The sequence below is a fragment of the Callorhinchus milii genome, unplaced genomic scaffold, assembly GCF_018977255.1.
Source record: "Callorhinchus milii isolate IMCB2004 unplaced genomic scaffold, IMCB_Cmil_1.0 Scaffold623, whole genome shotgun sequence".
In the NCBI taxonomy this organism is placed as follows: Eukaryota; Metazoa; Chordata; class Chondrichthyes; order Chimaeriformes; family Callorhinchidae; genus Callorhinchus; species Callorhinchus milii.
In genome coordinates, this window is record NW_024705364.1 from 37,011 (window position 1) to 50,856 (window position 13,846).

Below are 13,846 nucleotides of genomic sequence, written 5' to 3' on the forward strand. Positions count from 1 at the left end.
GAGCACGAGCTCCCTCCCACTGCCGTCTCGACACGGCGGAAGCTCCATCTGTCACACAGCCCTGTCATAGAGGTGCCAGTCATGAGCCAGCTAAATGGAAAGAGGGGATCGAAGCGAAGTGCGATGAACAAATAACACACAACTGCTCTAACATGAGATTCACATCGCCACATTTTTGGCTTTAGGTTTTCTGAAATGGTTTCTCGATCAGTACTTTATACACACACGCACAATTATATACTGCGTTTACATTTATATACATATAGGTCAGCCTTATAGACTGCGGGGCAAACGCTGTTGGTGAGCACCTATGCAGGCTGGCACAGCACAAGAGGGGGTTGTCTGGCTAGCGCCATGCATACCCATCTCTCCAGTATTGATGTTGACACATCACCGCACAAGGTACTCGTGTTTAGACCGAGTCAACCTAGAGGAGGCACAGGCACGGTTCCAGTACCCATTTACATGAGCATGGCCAAAAATCAGTGTGTGAACCACTCCACCACCACTCCCCACATGCGCACACACATGCACACAAATGCAGTCATACGCAGTAAAACACACTTCCGCACATCTACTCAAAACAACTGTGTTAGACAACAGGACTAAATAAAAACAAAATAATTTTCAAAATTCAAATGTGCAGTGAAATCATCGCAACTCCGCACGTGGTACAACCTGTTAGGCATTTCCCTTTCGAGTTCACGGCTCATGCCACTAGAAACCAACCAACTGCCCTGGCTGCGCCCGCCGTCCCTGCACACCAGAGGTGCTGGGCAGCGCGCCACGTTCCTACAGCGGGACAGACGTGGAGCAGTGTGCCACGTTCCTACAGCAGCAACAAGACGGGGGTCCCGGCCCCAGAGGGAGAGTGCGTCAGCGTAGCTGTGGTGGTGGTGGTGGCGGCGGCGACGGCAGCGTTAAGAGTTCGGCACTCCGAGCCCGCGGGCCGCTGTGCACTGCCGCCCGTTGATAAACATGGCCAGCATTAAAGAGTGAGTGGCCATGGCTGTGGGAGATGAGGGAGGGAGAGGCTGGGTTGGACTGGCCGCCTGCAGCTCCCCCCGGCCCCTCAGGAAGGTCTCGCAGCCCCGGGATGTCGGCGGAGACCAGCACCTCGGGGCTCGAATGCAGGCGGCGGCCGCATAGTGGCACTCTACGGCATCTCCGCATGCACAAGCACCTTGCAACACGCACACACACACACAGCAGATTATTTCACGAGGGACTGTCATGCTGTGATTGTTTAATTATCAAATCAGGGGTGGTGCAGATATTTCAGTGCAATGCCATGTCTGAAAACCTGCTGATGGCTAAATGCAGATGAGCTTTCTGGGAAGGAGTTGGAACAATCTGGTATGTTGGCCAAGAATCGGCACACAATAAAACTTACATGCCAGCCTAACCTTCGCCTAAATGTTTGTGCCATTGGCACCAACCGTGGTAGCAGCGAGAAGCTGGCTAGCGGGCCCTGTGCCTCCCGAGCTTTAGGACCACTGCTGGAGGTGGCATGGCTACTGAAGGTAACCGAAGGAGGAAATAGACCCATGGGGAAAGCTGGAGTAGAAACAGCAAAACATGAACGACATTGAAATGTCAGGACATGCACCAACCTTGCCGCTGATTTGACACGTTATAATATTCCACTTTGCAGAAGTGAAACTAGGTGGGTGGCAGAGTGGTGCAGTGGTAAGGCGAATGCCTCGCAGAAAGATGTGCCTGGGTTTGTATAATTTCCCCCTGCTCTACATGGGTTTTTTCCAGTTCCCTGCCATAGCCAAAAACCCCACCATACAATATAACTGGTTTTGGCCAAATTATGCCAATGCAAAAGATTTTACCTGAAAATTACTCAAGTGGGATTACACACAGCAACATCGCCCACCTACTATGCCAAACTTGGCAGGAACTTCCTGAAAAAGTCATCAGATCCAGTGAGGATTTCTTGGGTAAATAAGAGGAATAATAATAAAATATGGCTTGACAGGTCAGGCTCTGTGGTACAGTGGGAGGAACGATGGGAAGCATCAGGCAACAGGGATTGTCATTAGCAACAGGATAGCGAGAGTATGTGACAAAGCTTGTACCAGCGGTTGAGCGGATTATTGTAGACAAGCTACGGTTTAGAGACATTGCAAAGTGCCAGTACAGCAGAGGAGGATATCAGGGAACCCAATGGCACATGCCCTGCGCATACAGCTCCGTGCCCAGGGTTCGGTGCTTCCCAATGCTGGCATGCTGCTGCTGCTGCGCCTGCTGCTGCTGCGCCTGCTGCTGTAGCTGCTGCTGCGCTTGCTGCTGTGGCTGCTTCGACGCGCACTGTGCCCTCACCAGGGGTCAGGAGAGCACGCAGCTGCACACGCTGCACTCGTCCTTGTTGTTGGCGTTGTTCATCTTGCGCAGTTTGTGGTCCCGGATCTCACGCACCAGGGTGTAGAACGCATCTTCCACGCCCTGGTACGCGCGCACACATTCCCTGCTTAGCCTCCTTGTACGTCGTGGCAGTTTAGTGAGTGCGTACTGAGGGTAGTGCAGGACAGGAGGAATGGTATGGCAAGTGCAAGACCCACCACCCATGTCTCCCCACTGCTGATACTTAGACATTGCAGAAGGCACTTAATTGAAGGCTGAGTTTACATAAGGAAGCCAAGTCCTGGTTCAAACACCACCTGTTACTGATGATGTACGTGGCCAATTCGGTTTCATATGCCTTTTCAATTGAGCAAAACGAATGGTTTGTTGAGATGACAGGCTGCTGGCCGTCTCCACTTCCACTCCAGGTGCGAAAGCAAAACAAATGTCATCAAATTGGCAGCCGAAAGCCTGACAAAGGTATCCCAGCCTGACAAGTAACGGGAGAAATGGCCCTTCTTCTCAAGGCCAAAGAAAGGTGAACGTTAGCTGCCGTCGTGAATAATGCAAATGACCAGAGGGCATCTCTGGTGCAAAATGTGATTATATCGTGAAGATGCTCAAGTTTTAAGACACTGATGTCCTCGTGCTGTAAGAAATCCATCTGGCCCACGAATGCCTTCACTCGAATATAAACGGCTACACCCTCGTCTCCTAAAGCCACAATCTGAGACACGCCTCGCAACACATGAAAAGATGGACCTGGTCGTGCTCAACAATTCACCCCACTACGTCGCCATCAAAATCAACGACTTAACAGTTGTCATCGTTTACAAGCCTCCATATATGGAATGGCCGTGTCTATTGCTACCACTGCCAAACCACCCGAACATCCATCCATGCTGGCGACTTCAATACCCACCACACCCTGTGGGGACTATGATGCCAACGATTAAGCAGGTGAACAACTGACATCGGGGACAGTGGCAGAAGACCAAAAGACCACGGTACTTTCAAGTCAGCTCGGTGGAAAAATGTTACACGCCCGATTTGTTTTGTTTCATGAGATAAGAATCTATATATATAAAATCGCGAATCTGTCTGTCTGTCTATCTGTGTGTCGCCGGACCATACGCAGTTTCATTGGACGGCGGTTGCCCCTGGCAACGGGTAGCGACGCCTTCGCCGCTTTCATTGGACGGCGGTTGCCCCTGACAACGGGTAGCGACGCCTTCGCCGCGGGGTGGACGCCATTTTTAATTCCCGTTAAAAATAGGCGCACGCATTAACACGCGACTGAGGTAAATTCATCAAAGTTTCACGTCCTCTTCACTCCCCCCCCACCACAATGTGTGCAATTACTATAATAGGGTCGGTAGATTATAATATTATAGCGATTAGACAGTATTATTGTAGCGCGGGGGGGGGGAACGGCACCCGTACCCAGCCTCAGCCGGGTGGGAAAATCAGGCGAGGCCGGAGGCTCTGCACGGTGCTAGGCCTCGACACCCACCACGCGACTCTGAGGTCAATTCATCAAAGTTTCACGTCCTCTACAGAGTGGTGAGGGAGGGAGAGTGGTGAGGGAGGGAGAGTGGTGAGGGAGGGAGAGTGGTGAGGAGGAGAGAGGGAGAGTGGTGAGGGAGGGACTCAGCCTCAAAACGAGTAACTGGTGTGGCGTATTAACATCGCCACTGGGGAGACAAAGGCGGCCGGGCGTGGTGGATACAAGTCCCGGGCGAAGCCGGGTAGTACAGCTAGTGGTAATTATATGAAGTCAATGAGAAATTTCCTCGACGATTTTCCAAATAGGCAACGTAGACATGTAGTGATCCTATCGGCCTTCAGATTCCACTCGTACACCTGCGAACGACTGTATTGCCGAATTACTGCAACTATGGAGAAATCTGTTGGAATGATTCCCCACGAATTACCAACTTCAATCACTTCATTGGCTTATCCAGGCAGCTACAAAGGCCAATGTCGCAAGAGGCTTTAGAAAAGCCTTCACTCCCTATTGGTCTCCAAAAATAAAATACTAATTTTGTGACAATTCAATGCCGATCGGAAAAGACCGCAAAAGCATTGCTTGAGTCACTGAACTCGGCAAAAAAGAAAAAAGGTTGAGTGAAGCAGCAGAGGCTCTTGACTTTACAAAAATGAGCCGAAAAACCTGGCACCTTCTAAGGCTGCCGGAAGCAACAGCGACACCAACTAATAAACATCCCCAAGTTAACCCCAAAAACATTGCCGGACAACTAAATCAGCAATTCACAAGCACCGATCAAACAACATTGGATGGCCAGTTAACAAAAAAAAACTCGAACGCAATCTCAACTGCTGCCAACATGCCTCCACATTCTCCGGCCCTTTCTCAATGGGGGGGGGGGGGGGGGGAAAGTAGACACTCGGATTTCCCAGATGAAATCCAGAGGTCTCAATAGGATTATCCGGAATTCATTAAGAACTTGAGATCACGAGCAAAATGTCTCGCCACTTTCCTCATCGATATCCACTGCGTAGGCAAGGAACCAACTAATGGAAAGCAGCTAAGATTATCGTAGTTGTTAAACTCGACAAGGATGCATCAAACGTTAAAAACTACTGCCTGATTTCCCCAGTCAGTGTCTGCTACAAGCTGATGGAGCCACTCCAACGCCAAAAAGCTGATACCTACACTTGAGGATATAGTCGCCAAGGAACATTCCGGGTTCAGAATCGGCCAAAATAGCTGCGATCAGTGTTTGCTTTAATGAGCCACATTGAGGCCGACTTCAAATGCCAGCTAAAAACAGCATTTATCAACGTCTCCTCGACATACGATACTGTACGGTTGAATGGTTTCCTGCTAAAGCTTGCGGAAGCAATACCTTTGCTGCCCAACAATCCGTCTCGTCGCTAAAATACCGATGATTCAACCTCCACCTTGGTGAAGCTGCCAGCTGCCCACAGAAATTTTACAATGGACTTCCGCTGGATCCGTTCTTGCTCCAGTGCTTTGCAATATTTACACCGGCGACACCCTCCCGCAAGTTCATGTACTCGGATGACATCGTGCTGGCAACCCAAGCCCCATCTGAAGGCCCTAGAGGTGAAGTTCAAGAATTGGCGCCTTCAGCCAAACCCCTTCAAGAGTGTCATTTGGTTATTGAAAACATGATCCCTTGTATAAAGGTGTCAGTTTTGGTGCCAGATAAAAGGGTAAAAAACCTATTACTATATCTTGCGACTGGCAAAGGAAGTCCCATAATGTAAATGCTTACCCCGAGCTCTCAATACCCTGATAGTGCGCTGTTTTTAAGTTGTACGCCTTTTGGCGTCATCTGGTCCAATACCAGTGGAGACTAGGCTCTAAGAAAAGCCGTCTCGGGTGTGGACCAATCAATTTCAAGGACAGTGCATATCATTATCAGTGTTATCTCTTTTTGTTTGCATTTTGACTACTTGTGTTGTGGTTATTGCAAACATGATCCCTTGCATAAAGGTGTCAGTTTTGGTGCCAGATAAAAGGGTAAAAAACATTTACTAGTGTCATCTGTCTTCCACTTGAACAACAGCTAAGCCACAAAACATTAAATGTCAACTTCACTGGAATACCTATAACACATGACCACTAGTCCTGGTACTGACCACCACCACCTTGAACAAGCCAAGAGGAAAACAAAAACACGAGTGAACATTATTCAGAAACTTGCATGAAAAACGTGGGGAAGCGAAACCCACACGTTGATATCAATGCAAGCTCTGGTCCATTCTACTGCAGAGTCGTATGTAGGTGCACAAATGTGGGGTGCCAGCCCTCACACACAAATCTCATCGATACCGAAATCAACACCGCATTTCATATCATCAGCGACACGCTGAAGTCAACTTCGCTCCTGTGCTGCGATGACTTGGGAGAACCACAATCTTATGGACATCGCTCTGCTGCTTCATCAAGACCGAAAAGAACTCCCAAACAATATGCTAAAATCTAGCAAAACTTTCTGGATCTACGCCTCTGCTCTTGCGGCCAAGAATCAAGACATCGGCACTCGCTGGATGGAGAATCGTGGGTGGCTATGGATTTTGCAATAAACACGAACTTTGTTGAGGACCCGACTGTGGAAGTACCGGGCTTCTCTCCCACGACAATGATGGAACTCGCCAAACCATGCTCGAATGCAACATGGGAGATATGCGTACACCTTCCACAAAGTAATAATCAAAGAATTGGCAAACTGCAACTGTGGTGAAGTCAGAACCATCAACCCGGCCACCAATTTATGCACCATCCATGCGCATCCTGGCTGTGTTGCTGCAATAAATAAGCGGCTCCTGCCTCCTTGGATTGGTTAAAGGAAATTGGCATTCAACTATACCATGTTTAAAAACTGTTGCTTTTCCCTCCTGCCATACCAAAGAAGATTAGTTTGTGAAACCATGAATGACTGCATCAGTTTTACACAAATAAAGCACACATAGCCCCCTACTATGTAAGACTAGACAGTACAGTCTTGAGACGGTGAGGCTTTTTTTCTGCGTGAACAATGGATGACGGTTGCTGCTCGAAGTGGCCTCACTACTCGAACTTTCCAGTGGGTGGCACCACACTCAAGCTGCCATGACTGCTGGGCTGTAGACTCTCGCACGCCGGTCCCAGCACAGCTCTCTATGCCCATGACCCCAGGGGTGGCCGAGGGCCGTACCTGCCGCGTCTTGGCGGACGTCTCAACGTAAGGGATCCCGTAGCTGCGCGCCAGGTCCTGCGCCTGTTTGGTGTCGACTGTGCGTGCTGGGAGGTCACACTTGTTGCCCACCAGCACCATGGGCACGTCGTCCGAGTCCTTGACACGCTTGATCTGCTCCCTGCAGTGTGCGGTGGGGGTGGAGGGTGGGCAGCCGATCGATGGCAGCATGAAACTCAACAGGCAAAGGTACACCTACATCATCGTCATCATAACAATAACGATCATTTCCAGCCCTTTACCAAGCCAATGGCTGGGTTAAGAGCTCTAACCACCACGGTGATCTCGGTGTTTGTTTGACCATACTTCACGCTGGTCAGTGCAGGTTGGTGAAAGGGATCCCCAGGACCATTTCTGATATTGCTCGCCACTGCAGTTAACCATGGCTGCGAATTGAAGCTAGTGGTTTGTTTCATAGTGCCCGGCTAACATAAGTGGTGAAGCACGGTCAATCCCCCAAGAATAGTAAAAACCAGTAACCATTTCCACACTCGATTACCGGTGCAGAAAGTGAGGACCCAGTAATCGTTTTCAGTGCAGCTTGACTCATAATTGCACCATTTAATGTGTGCGAACGTACAAACAGCATGGCAGCCTGCGTGGTACCTGTGCCCCATACCTCAGTTAACCCTGCAATCTCTCACACCACTGGCAGTGGAGAGGCCTTCACGAAGTGCAGCTCCAAAGGGTATTTGATCTACTCTTCAATGCAGACCAGACGTCTCGAAAGGGGTGGGCATACTCGCATTTCACCCCACCACACGTGACCTGCCCATCGACCGAGGTGTCCCGATATATACCAAAGGGTGGACATAGGCGAAGGGATTCAGGAAACTTGGACCATTAATTCCACTGCTGCGTTGAGGGACAGAATGGAACCGGTGGCCTCTGGAGAGCAAGTCCAGTGTTACCCATGCCGTTTTTTTAAACATTCTTCATGAGTAGCAAATATGCATTAGAGAAAGCAATTTTAACAACCCTACATTTTAAGCTGTTGGCGTTTCTTACCAGGATTCCCACAACCATTTTCTCCAAACATATCCAAATGTTTGCTTTAAGTAAAAAAAAGTATGCAAAGAACCCCTTGTTTATTCCCAGCATATGATAGTTTGCCTTGCTGACAATAAACACGTAGCCACATACAACCACCCCACTTTATGACAACACTGAAATGAGGCATTATATTTCCATTCAAAGTCAAACACACACTCAATCATCAGCTCGGACGGCCATTTACTCATATAATCGTACAGCAGATCGGGCGGACAGGACCCCCATGCAGTGAGCCACCCACACCTGTACTGGTGGATGTCCTCGAAGGACTTAGAGTTGTTGATGGCGAAGACGCAGAGGAAGCCCTCGCCCGTGCGCATGTACTGGTCGCGCATGGCGCTGTACTCCTCCTGCCCGGCCGTGTCCAGGATGTCCAGCAGACACGTCTCGCTGTCAATCACCACCTGCTTGCGGTACGAGTCCTGAGATGACAAAAACAGTGCCGATTAAATACAGCATGGAAATCCTTTCTGTCAATAAACTAGGGTCTCAAAGTGTATTGAGGCACTGTCAGCTTGGTCACCAATGGGCTGAATAAAACCCATCATGTAAAACTGCTTCTCATAATAAGTTTTGCCTAGTCCAATTAGGGGTTATTATTTACATTTTGGATGAATGTAATGTCAGAATCCAATGTTGTTAAAAGTACAAAATGTGTCACCAGGTGTCCAATTATGGCTTAATTGACCAGGAAAGGAATACGGAGTCTCAAGACCGTTTTTCAGTTGGATTCTGCCAAGTTTTTTCAGCAGGGTGTGATGTTACATCATGTAATTTTTCAGCACTGGGATGTTTGGTCAATACGAGTTACATCGTTGTTTAGTCACTTAGAATGGAAATAATAAAATAATCAAAATAAAACAATAATTCTCACGACGTTTCGGCCACAACGCAAGCAGCTGTCCTCAGGTGGAGAACAGGTCTGTCGAGAAGACAGAGTTTGAATGACACACCCCAGGCTTGGAGCGACTATTTAAGCTGGGATGGAGGGGGGAAGAGCGCCTTGACAAAAAAATTGCACATCAAGAGGAATTTTGCATATTTATGGGAAATGCAGATATGCGATTAGTACTACTTGTGAAATGCGTAGGAGGTTTGGTGGGGGGTTTAAAGTCATTATGCCCGTGCATTGTGCAGGATTAGCAGCATCAAAGGGAGGGGATAGGGGTAACATTAATAAAGGGAAGGAATGTTAATAGTATGTAGCTGCAGTAACTAAACCACCACGTAAACAACTAAATTTCGATTTAAAGCTTTCGTGACTGCAGGGATTCATCTTCTTGGTTCTTTTGGTAAAGTCACGTAGAAGGGAAGTAATAAAATAATAAAAATAAAACATAACAAAATAAAATAATTCTCACGACGTTTCGGCTACAACGCAAACAGCCGTCTTCAGGTGAAGAATGAGACACTGCCAAGCTAGCAGCTTATATATCAGCTGGGTTGGAGGTGGAAGAAGAGCGCCTTAACACAAATAATGTGCATATCAAGAGGAATTTAGCTTTTTCATGCTATAAAAATGTGCATATCAAGAGGAATTTAGCATATTCATGCTAAATTCCTCTTGATATGCACATTATTTTTGTTAAGACGCTGCCAAGAAGACACTGCCAAGCTAGGAGCTTATATATAAGCTGGGTTGGAGGTGGAAGAGCGCCTTAACAATATGCTAAATTCCTCTTGATATACACATTCTTTTTGTTAAGGCGCTCTTCTTCCACCTCCAACCCAGCTTATATATAAGCTCCTAGCTTGGCAGTGTCTCATTCTTGCGTTGTAGCCGAAACGTCGTGAGAATTATTTTATTTTGTTATGTTTTATTTTTATTATTTTATTACTTCCCTTCTACGTGACTTTACCGAAAGAACCAAGAAGGTAAACAACTAAAGTATAAACTACATAGTATCATCAGTATACTAAATATACTCTCCAATACGCTGAGCTGCTAACAGTAAGTAATACATTACAATTCTATGTCGCAAAAAATATAATATGCTTCCAGCTAAACTTTATTCTCTTACATCACACGAGTCTACACCGTACTATATACTGCCATAGACAAACCCAACATTAAAATATATACTGTATTACTATACACCACCTTATACATTGTAATATTACACTATGTATTATTCTACCCACCCTAATGTATATCACACTGCTGTATATTCACTATACAACTTTCTACATTGTATTAAACATTACAATTGTATACTATTTATTATTATACAATCCGCTATACACTGTACCATTGACCGTCACGTGAAAGATACTAAGAGGAAGCAACGAAATATGTCAATGGGAGAGTAGTGGTAGGAGACTTGCAGCGGAGCAAAGAATCCATTCCCTGCGGAGAAAACAAGATATATAGTCAATGCCAGTGAGTGGAACGTGGTCTGAAAGTCACCGTAAACGTGAACACAATCAGTTAAGATCCGAAATGGTTTATTACGTCCTTCCAATGATTGCTGAGCCAGAATCCATCTTCTCGGTTGAAATTGTCTCTGTGTTTGTATATGTGGATCGCCTCATGAACGAATCTCTCATGGTAGCCAGATGGCTTGCAGAGAACCTCTGTCTTGGAGAAGTCAATATCATGTGAGCCCACTGAATTGTAACAGTGATCTGCCACGGCTGAGGTGTTTGTCCTACCGTGTTTCAAGTCTGCTTTATGTTCACGGATGCGGTCCGAGACATGTCGTTTGGTTTCTCCAATGTAACTGCTACCACAGAGGCAACTTAGTTTGTAGACGCCAGGGTACTGTATGTCTGGAACCACATCTTTTACAGACGGGACCAGATCACGGATTTTATGTACTGTGTTGAATCGGACCTGGATCTTGTGTTTTATCAGGATTTTGGAGATCTTTTTTGTGACCCCAGCAATGTAGGGTAAGGTGATGGTTTTGAAAGGCTCCTCAACAGGATCCTTCTTGATGGTTGGAGTGATGGCTTTGCGGATTGTGTAGTCGGAGTAACCATTAGCCTTAAGAGCTTGGCGTACGTGTTTGAGTTCACTGGCAATGTGTTCCTGGTCGGAGATGCATTGGGCTCTATGGTATAGAGTCTTGATGAGGGAATTCTTCTGGGATGGATGGTGGTGGGAATCCGGTTTTAGGTAAGCATCCGTATGGGTGGCTTTCCTGTAGACAGAGTGGCTCATTGAACCATCAGGTCTCCTTTTAATTAGGACATCCAAAAAGGGTAGCTTGCCATCTTTTTCGACTTCCATGGTGAATCTGATGGCTGGGTGTATGGAATTGATGTGGTCGAGGAATTGGTCTAGAGCAGGCCGGCCATGTGGCCAGATGACAAAAGTGTCATCTACGTACCTCTTCCATAAGGTCGGGCGTAGAGTGGCAGTCTGGATGGCGTCAGTCTCAAATTTCTCCATGAAAACGTTGGCTACAACCAGAGATAGCCAACGTTTGGCAAGCTACCCTTTTTGGATGTCCTAATTAAAAGGAGACCTGATGGTTCAATGAGCCACTCTGTCTACATATACAAACACAGAAACAATTTCAACCGAGAAGATGGATTCTGGCTCAGCAATCATTGGAAGGACGTAATAAACCATTTCGGATCTTAACTGATTGTGTTCACGTTTACGGTGACTTTCAGACCACGTTCCACTCACTGGCATTGACTATATATCTTGTATTCTTCGCAGGGAATGGATTCTTTGCTCCGCTGCAAGTCTCCTACCACTACTCTCCCATTGACATATTTCGTTGCTTCCTCTTAGTATCTTTCACGTGACGGTCAATGGTACAGTGTATAGCGGATTGTATAATAATAAATAGTATAAAATTGTAATGTTTAATACAATGTAGAAAGTAATATATAGTATCGTAATTGTTTAGTGAATATACAGCAGTGTGATATACATTAGGGTGGGTAGAATAATACATAGTGTAATATTACAATGTATAAGGTGGTGTATAGTAATACAGTATATAATTTAATGTTGGGTTTGTCTATGGCAGTATATAGTACGGTGTAGACTCGTGTGATGTAAGAGAATAAAGTTTAGCTGGAAGCATATTATATTTTTTGCGACATAGAATTGTAATGTATTACTTACTGCTAGTAGCTCAGCTTATTGGAGAGTATATTTAGTATACTGATGATACTATGTAGTTTATACTTTAGTTGTTTACGTGGTGGTTTAGTTACTGCAGCTACATACTATTAACATTCCTTCCCTTTATTAATGTTACCCCTATCCCCTCCCTTTGATGCTGCTAATCCTGCATAATACACGGGCAAACATGACTTTAAACCCCCCGCCAAACCTCCTACGCATTTCACAAGTAGTACTAATCGCATATCTGCATTTCCCATAAATATGATAAATTCCTCTTGATATGCAAATTATTTTGTCAAGGCGCTCTTCCCCCTCCATCCCAGCTTAAATAGTCGCTCCAAGCCTGGGGTGTTGTCATTCAGACTCTGTCTTCTCGACAGACCTGTTCACCACTTGAGGACGGCTGCTTGCGTTGTGGCCAAAACGTCGTGAGAATTATTTTATTATGTTTAATTTTGATTATTTGATTATTTCCATTCTACGTGATTTTACCGAAAGAACCAAGAAGATGAATCCCTGCAGTCACGAAAGCTTTAAATAGAAATTTATATCTTTGTTTAGCTTTGACAGGAACTGCAGAACCCAGAGGGAAATCCATGCAGAACAGGGGGTGAACATACAAACGTCACACAGAAAGGCGCCCAAGTCATTATTCTGATCCAGAACCTTCTTCCTGTGAGGCACGTGTGACTAGACCACTGCACCACCACTCTGCCTCTTGACTGCTGCGCCACCTGCCAGATGAATCCCATGACCTCAGCAGTCACGCAGTGAGCACTCGGAGCTCCTCCCTTGTGGACATCGTGTGTTGCTGCAGCAGCGGAGGTGGGGAGCGGGGGGGACGTCACCTCGATGGTGGGGTCGTATTCGTCCACAAAGTGGTTCTGGATGAGCTGGATGGTGAGGGCACTCTTGCCCACGCCTCCTGCGCCAACCACCACCAACTTGTACTCCGTCATCGTGCCCGCCGCCTGCGTGTGCTCAGTCACTCCGTTGCGGACAGCCTACGCACCACCAAAAACAAAGATCCCCCTTGTACTCTACTGTTGAGGCAAGTGCTGTTAGCTAGCACCGAAGGCTGGCATGGCAGATGAGGCAGTGTGACCAGCGCTGCACTCCACCACACTCGGAGACATGCACACACAGGCATGCGCACACACGCAGGCACACGTCCACACAGGAACCTCCTTGCCCACCCTGGGTTGCCTTGCTGCTGGCAAAACACTGAATGTGCTGCTGCATCATATCCACATGACAGCAAGGGGCTCCTCAAGGACTTAAATGGACAAGGCTCAATTATTGCAACTCACTACTCTACGGGACGTCTGGAAAAATATTAGCAAGCTGCAGCAAGTACAAACCGCTTTTGGCATGAGTCATGACGGGTACTGCAAAATCCGACCATGTCCTGGTGCTCGCTGAGTTGAATTGGGTTCCAGTTGCTGAACGAATACATTCTAAGATTGCACTCTTCACATACAAAGTGCTTGCCACAAATGAACCACAATATCTTGCCGATCTTGTCAAGGAGCATAAACCGTGACAGAAAGGCCATTCATCCTCTCAGCGACTTTTGGCAAGCCATCAAACAAAAATGGTGCCTGCATCACGCGCCTTCATATGCGCT

General features: G+C 46.9%; 1 protein-coding gene across 1 annotated transcript; it reads right to left on the reverse strand.

Annotated features, from left to right (window-relative positions):
• Positions 1-2,337: 2,337 nt before the first annotated feature.
• On the reverse strand, positions 2,338-13,190 carry LOC121852244 (GTPase HRas-like). Its single transcript, XM_042346331.1, has 4 exons — positions 13,068-13,190; positions 8,376-8,554; positions 7,041-7,200; positions 2,338-2,454 (listed from the first exon to the last, which is right to left on the reverse strand). Exons 1-4 carry the CDS (start codon positions 13,176-13,178, stop codon positions 2,338-2,340), a joined length of 567 nt encoding a protein of 188 aa, XP_042202265.1. The 5' UTR covers positions 13,179-13,190.
• Positions 13,191-13,846: the final 656 nt, after the last annotated feature.

What these genes read in the sequence shown, in the direction of transcription:
- LOC121852244 (XM_042346331.1), bottom strand. Translation starts at nt 13,178, where the DNA reads ATGACGGAGTACAAGTTGGTGGTGGTTGGCGCAGGAGGCGTGGGCAAG. An exon ending in AATACGACCCCACCATCGAG is followed by an intron (nt 8,555 to 13,067) that starts GTGACGTCCCCC and finishes TTGTCATCTCAG; the next exon opens with GACTCGTACCGCAAGCAGGT. An exon ending in CGTCCGCCAAGACGCGGCAG is followed by an intron (nt 2,455 to 7,040) that starts GTACGGCCCTCG and finishes CGCGCGTACCAG; the next exon opens with GGCGTGGAAGATGCGTTCTA.